Raw genomic sequence first — 7,285 nt, 5'->3', positions numbered from 1 at the left:
ATTCTTTGGGTAAGTGATCTACTTCTGTTATGCAACACTCATAAATGACTTCATATAATGTTGATACACGTGTATATGACCACACAAACATATTTGTTTTTACACTATATTACATACATACATATATCTTCGTTACACATTGTCACATACACTTATAAGGACAGACTGCCTCTGGCTCTAGAATAAATTACTTTAATAATCTTCTCAGGTTATATGAGTTTCGATAGACACTGTATAGTAATGTGGAGCCATCAAACTCAAGACATTTTTATTTTCATGCTTCATGAAATAAATAACCATTGATAGAATTCAGCTTAAATTCTCTTAAAAAAGGATTCATATTCATGATGTTTATATAGTATAAATCAGTATACACTCAGAATAAACACAAATTATTCGTTGCATGTAAAGAAGTTATACAGCTTTCACAGTAAGATGTAAAAAAGATCTAACTAAGCCTAATGCTACCATTAAACAACATAAAATTACCGAAAAAATCTGTCTTTACTATGTAGAGATTGGTAAAAAGAAATTTATTCCATTACAAAAAACAACTAAAACTATAAAATGTAATTTTAAGTTTAATCTTTCCAAAAAATATGCAAAAAGAAAACTTGAGAACAACCTTCCTAAAAATAAAATCGAACCCCCAGTGTAACATAAAAATGGATTTAAATACGAAAGTCTTCTTTACCGTTCAGATTTGTGCACTTAACATAGCATAACGCTTTGGGATAACATGGAACCTATTGGTTCATCTCAGCTGTTTCATCTTCTAAATTAAAGTAATAATAAAAAATCTTAAAGCCAGCCCTTATCATTCATATACTTATCAAGCTTTTTCTTAAACTCACTTAAATTTACTGCCTCGACAACGTCCAAAGGCAACCCATTCCAATGGCCAACCATCCTGTTAGAAAAATATAACTGTCTTAGCTGAAGATGACTCCTACCCTGCCAAAATATATATTTCTGTCCCCCAGTCCTACTATTTTCACTGTTAAGTATGGAAAAAGATGATGCATCAACACTATCTATTTCCTATCTATTAAACACCTCAATCAGATCCTCCCTAACTCTTATTTTTTCAAGAGAAAACAATTTGAGAAATTTTCAGCCTCTACTTGTATGACAACTCCTCCATCCCAGACACCATTCTACTAACCCTTCTCTGAACCCTTTCCAATAATGCCAAGGCTGAACACAATATTCCAAATGTGACCTAACCAGTGACCTGCACAATGAAATTATAACCTCTTTAGACTTGTATTCAATATTTCTGTAGATACAACCTAAAATCCTATTTGCCCTATCACTACCAACAGCACAATGCTTGGGTGGCTTTAGAGACTGATCGACTATTATACCGAGATCCCTTTCCTTCATAACACTGTTAAGGTTATTCCCATCCAAATTATACTTATAATTCAAATTATGAAAACCCACATGCATTATCTTGAATTTATTATAATTAAAACCCATCTGCCATTTATTTGCTCAGCTGAATAAATTATCTAAATCCTTTTGTAAATCAGCAGCATCCTCTTCACAGCTAGCGACACCAAAGATCTTAATATCATCTGCAAATTTAAGTAATTTATTGACTATTCCTTTATCTATGTCATTGATATAAATCAAAAGGAGCAAAGGTTCTAAGACTGAGCCCTGAGGTACCTCACTTGTGACGTTAATCCAGTTTAACTGAACTCCATTTGTAACAACCTTCTGCTTTCTTCCATCTAGCCACTCTTCTATCTAATTTACTAACTTATCCCCCACACCTGCAGAGATACATTTTTACAATCCTTTTATGTGACATTTTGTCAAATGCTTTGTGAAAATCCAGATACATCAAATCTACACCCTCACCCTCATATACATAAGCAATAACCTTTTCAAAGTATGTCATAAGATTTGTAAGGCAGGATTTTCCCTCAGTGAAACCGTGTTGACTATCCAATAAAATTCTAAGTTTGTTTAATGACTTTGTAAAGCATCTTTTAACAGACTTTCCAAAACTTTTTCCACAAATGATCTAAGACTACTGAGTCTATAATTACTGGGACAATATTTTTCATCTCCCTTGAAAAGAGGAGCTACATTAGCTAACTTCCAATCGTCTGGTACCTGCCCACTATTCAAGGACTGACAAAAAAATAGTAGTAAGTGGCTCACATAACCAATCTTTAACATTTTTCAAAATCTTTGGGGGAAACATTATCTGGCCCAGGAGCCTTTTCATTTTTTAAACTTCCCAATTGAGAATTATCGCATCAGTGATCAAAACGTCGTATCTGCTTTAAAAATAACATTCCTTACTGTAGAATTGTAATTTGTAAAAAAATAATACTTATATACAGTAAGTAAACTCAAAATTAAACCATTAAATTAAGAAAGAATATTAAGCTGGATTCTTGAAAACGGGGTACTTCAAAACGTCGAAATAAAAAAAGTATATATTCAGAAGTCATATTTGTTGTTAATATAATATACATATGTTTCAGTACACTAAATTTTAAAATTCTTATAAAACTATTTAATAATCACACTTACTGCTAAGCCAAGTTGATGTTTGCCAGAAAACAAAAGACAGTGAGAATTAAGAACGGCATTTTAGATTTCAACACTAAATGCTTATAATGTACATGAACTTTATATACTTTTAAAATAAAATAATACTAAGTGCTAATTTTTATTTATTTAATTCTGATCAACATACTTCTTTGTTGTCAGTAGAGGACGCTTGTTGTTGAAGTTAACACATTTTATATTTTTGACTTCTTGTGTAGTTATAGTAAAAATACTACAGTACAAATAAATGGATAGCTTGTCTTTTCATTTTTCTGGTCTCATTAAAGATGTATCGGTAAGAGTTGTATCATATAATAAGAAGAAAAGGGTATGATGATTAATTAAAAGCATACTTTTGTTAAATAAAGTGTAAGCTTGAAATTTGGCGTAAGGCTACGGTAAGGCCTTAGGCTTAAGCCTCATTTTAAATTAAATTTCAGTCTTAAGTTTATTGTATTTCTACTAGTTTCTGCTACTGCTAGTCCTAACACTTTTTGATAGGATATACTGTTTCGTAAATTTGCATTACTCCCTCGAATTTTGTGTAACTGGTCGATACTAAATTGCATAGTGAATTAAGATACGGTTGATTTTGCATAATAAATCAATTCTATACAATTGGTTGATTCTGTAATGTACAAAAGTTAACATAGGGTCAAGTCTTTGTAACAGATCAATTCTGCATTAATCAGTGTAATGGGTTGCAGGAATGTGATTCTACACAATGCATGGAAGTAAGGGTATAAACATTGAAAATACAATGTGAAACAACAATACTTGTGCATTTCTTTCAAAGCATTATGTATAACATATGGTATGCAGAATCAATATGTTAATAATATTGTGATCCATATTCAGTCTTATGTTAACTTACTAAGTAGAATCAATCCATTGTGTAAAACCAGCCCATACTTTAAGTTTAACTGATTTTGCAAAATCGACCTATTTGAATTATGCAAAATTAATATATTTTACTTTCAATTATTTGTGCAAAATTTCAGTTATGCAAATTATGTGATTATTGCAGGTTATGCAAAATATGCTTTCCACTTTTTAGTAGACTGTTATGTGTCTACCTTTCTAGGCTTATTATTTCAACTAAAAGTAAAACTAATTAAAACCAGTAGTATTTCATTTTCAGACCTCTGGCTATAGAAATTTAAAATAAATTCAATTAAAATAGAAGCAAGAATTGTAAGTAAAAACATTTGACAATATTGGTAAGAGAAATACCAAAATTTTAAATTCTCTCTAGTAAGTTACAGTACCAAATAGCAATGTTTCTAATCGTATTTGACAGTAACATTAATTATTATTAATTGGACCACAGTTCTGATATAGAAAATGCCATATTCATCTGTTGCCCTCTACATAAGTCATAAGTACGTTACTGAGATATCACTTTGTTTTATTTCCCTTAGTGCAAAATACAATTATTTTAAGTTTTACATTGTAGATGATTAAAATATTGTATAGGAATTGGACAGTGTTTAAATATATGTTATATATGCAGTTTTCTGGCATTGTGAGATGAATAGTTATATATACATTCATAGCATAAAGTATTAAAATTTTGAATTGTATTAAACTGAGTTAATTGATAAATTTAAATTTAGTAGTTGTACTTTGGATTTAGTTGTTAAGTAAAAACCAATATGTAGTCAGTTTATGATATTTGCCAACAAGATCGATACACAGTTTTTGTTTTTAACACAAATATGTTTTAATATACACACAACAATACAATTTACTATAACAGTTATTACAAATAGTTATTACAAACAATGATTTATAAGCAATAGTTTCACAAACTTACAAGCAATATAAAGTCTTCTTTCTAGTTTGGAACTTCCTTGATATCTTATCGAGGGTTCACGATGAGCGAGTTGATTACGAGTTGATATAGGTATAATTCACTTTATAGGGAGCTAGCTAGCCCTGTAGTTCTTGCTGATTACAGGTCAAGTTTCACCGATGATATTAGGTAATGTTTTTGTAAAAGTACTAATGTCTGATATGAATCCACTAAAGTTGAATGATTTGCAATGTTCGAAATTTATAAATGTGCTTGGTCAACATATCTGAAGTTCCTGATTAATAAGCTTGCAAAGTTTTTTTAGCACACCAAGTATAGCAAACCGATAATAGATACTCTCTTTTGGTGCATTACATTGGTTATATTTATAGGCATGGGAATGTTTTCTAGAAAATTCAGATTACATAACAATACAAATTAAAGTGTTCAAGTACACACATATATATTGTTGATTCTTACTCTTGAGAATCTTCTAAGTCTTTGGAGAATATGCAGGAGTTTTGCAAAACATATTTAACAATATAAGCTATGTATGTTTCTAAATATAAATTTAATCTAAACAAACGTTAATATTAAAATAAATATATAATAAATTTGTTACAATAGAAAATTAGCAAAATTGTCCATCAGTCAAATATGAGAGTTTAATTGAAGAGTGTATATGGTTACAATAATTGATAAAAGAAAATAAATCTGGTCCCATGTGGTTCTGTTAGAAGACCAGATGCAGTCCTGTCCTTTGATAAAATTGTTTATTAGATTTGTCTGATGACTTGGTATGTACATTTTGAATTCTTTGGCCTTTTCTTACTGTTCTCACTTTCATATTCTTGTGTTGATTCTTTGAAGAAATAAAACATCAGTTTACAGTACTGCACATGATTAGTTACTTTTAATCTTAACTCCCTGCTTCTTTATTGTTTATATAAAAGTGAGCCATTTAATGGAGACAAAAACTAAAAAAAATCTTTTTGTCAGTTTTCATTTAAACATAAATAATACTGGTATTTTATTTTGTGTAAATTTTAATCTTTTAGGACCTCCTTACTCAGGCTCTTGAGTCTGAAGATGTTAGTCAAATTGCAGAAAAATGTGAGTTAATAAACCATCAAGGAAGGTAAGTACAGTAAATGAAATAAGATTTAGAAAGATATTCAAAAACTTTCATTAATATTAATGAATGCTCTGAAATTTTGTTGTGTGTAAAACGTTTGTATGTAATTTTCATATGCAGCTGTTTTTATCGTATTTAAATTATCAGTTCCACAGTCTTAATTCTAGAAGGTTAGGTAAGGAAGCTTTGCAAAATCATCTAGGAAAATATAAAAGAAAATTAACATAGATTCACTAATAGATCTTCCAATACTAATCTTGTAACTTTTTTAAGGATATTATCTGATATTCAGTTGATAAAAAGGATGTGAATTGGTGTATTTAGATTTTGTAAAGATTTTGATAAGGTGACACAGAGAGGATTTGTTAAGAATCTGTTGTGTGGATGAACTGAGATGCAGTAAGGTACAAAAAAAAAGTCCTTTAGAGTAAAAAATCAATATAATTGATACTTGAAATCATCAGTACTTGGAAATTCCATAATTACAAAATTGAGTAAAAACAAGAGAATTGTATATTTCACAAATACATAATTTATTCGTGACCATGGTTTTGCCACTAAAGGCATCATCAGATACAGACTGAAATGTTTTGTAATAGGTTTATAAATGTTTAAACAAAGAACAAAAAGTGACCTTGACATTCACCTAGATACAAGTGGGGAGGAACTTAAGTTGCTTTGGTGATTTAGAACTTTTTCCTGGATTTGTTTATAGACTTCTATTTATTTCTTAAATTTCCAGACTATCTAGTTTTTACCTTTTTTACAGATATGTAAAATTTTGCAGTTTTTTCTGAATCAAATTGATGTTTAGTTTCAATAAGGTTGGATGCAAAGGATGAATCCATTTTTCTTAATTTCTAGCTTCTAGAATGTTCTTTAATTCTTGTTTCTATAGAATATCATGTTTGACCTATGTTTGCAATCTTGACACATTGATTGGTAAACAAACACCTTTGCTTCTTTACTTTTCAAATCTGTCTTTGTTATTGCACAACATTTTTCCTAGGTTGTTTTTACAATAGAAGGTTGGTCTGTAGATTTCTTTGTTCAGTGTGTTATATATTTTTTTAGAAGGTTTTCCAATGTAGCTCATCTTAAACCGTATCTTTTCGTTTTAGTTGTCATTTGATATGGTATGTGGGTATAGTGATTTTAAATTTATGTCTCTCAGTTTTTTTGGATATGGCAAGCACAATTTTGAGCTTTGAAGCCAATGGTTCCTTGGGTAGAAAGTTTGTATGGATCTCTGATTATAATTATAGTAAGTGCCAGGATTATCATACTTTGGATTACACATTCATTACAGATGGGAAACCACTCAATCGTGCGATTGAAGAAAAAGATCTTGGTATAGTAATGGATAAGCTATTAAAGCATGTATCAAAGCTAATATAATTTTAGGATGTACTTATAGACTTATTGATTATAATTCAAAAGAGGAAATTATCTCATTATACAAGTCACTAGTTAGGCCTCACTTGGAATACTTGTACAGTTCTAATCTCCTTATCTAAGAAGGGATATTGACGTATTGGAAAGGTTTCAGAGGAGGGTTACTACTAAGTAAATTCCAAAGCATGGAAAGTTATCTTACAGGGATAGGTTAAGATCTCTTAACTTATTTTTGCTTGAAGAAAGAAGGGTAAGATTTTTGGAGTTTACAAGATTATCTAGGGCAGCGTTTCCCAAACTATGGGTCGCGACCCACTGGTGGGTCGCAAGCGGAATGTTAGTAGGTCATAAAAAGTTATACTAGAATTACGCATTAGCTTCAATTAAAT

At 30.2% G+C, this 7,285-nt stretch overlaps 1 protein-coding gene across 2 annotated transcripts in view; it reads left to right on the top strand.

The window, feature by feature from the left end:
• The first annotated feature begins 2,731 nt into the window (after positions 1-2,731).
• LOC106469841 (THO complex subunit 1-like) overlaps positions 2,732-7,285 on the top strand; it is a 50,777-nt gene continuing 46,223 nt past the window's right edge. The window contains exons 1-2 of one of the 2 annotated variants that reach the window (XM_013930352.2): positions 2,732-2,866; positions 5,425-5,504. In XM_013930352.2, the coding sequence (XP_013785806.1) occupies positions 2,819-2,866; positions 5,425-5,504 (128 nt within the window). In that variant the 5' untranslated portion in view covers positions 2,732-2,818. Of the gene's footprint in view, positions 2,900-5,424; positions 5,505-7,285 lie in introns of both variants that reach the window. The other variant, XM_022398393.1, reaches the window with a different exon arrangement.

Source organism: Limulus polyphemus, unplaced genomic scaffold, assembly GCF_000517525.1.
Source record: "Limulus polyphemus unplaced genomic scaffold, Limulus_polyphemus-2.1.2 Scaffold3678, whole genome shotgun sequence".
In the NCBI taxonomy this organism is placed as follows: domain Eukaryota; kingdom Metazoa; phylum Arthropoda; class Merostomata; order Xiphosura; family Limulidae; genus Limulus; species Limulus polyphemus.
This window is presented reverse-complemented; position numbering and strand designations above follow the sequence as displayed.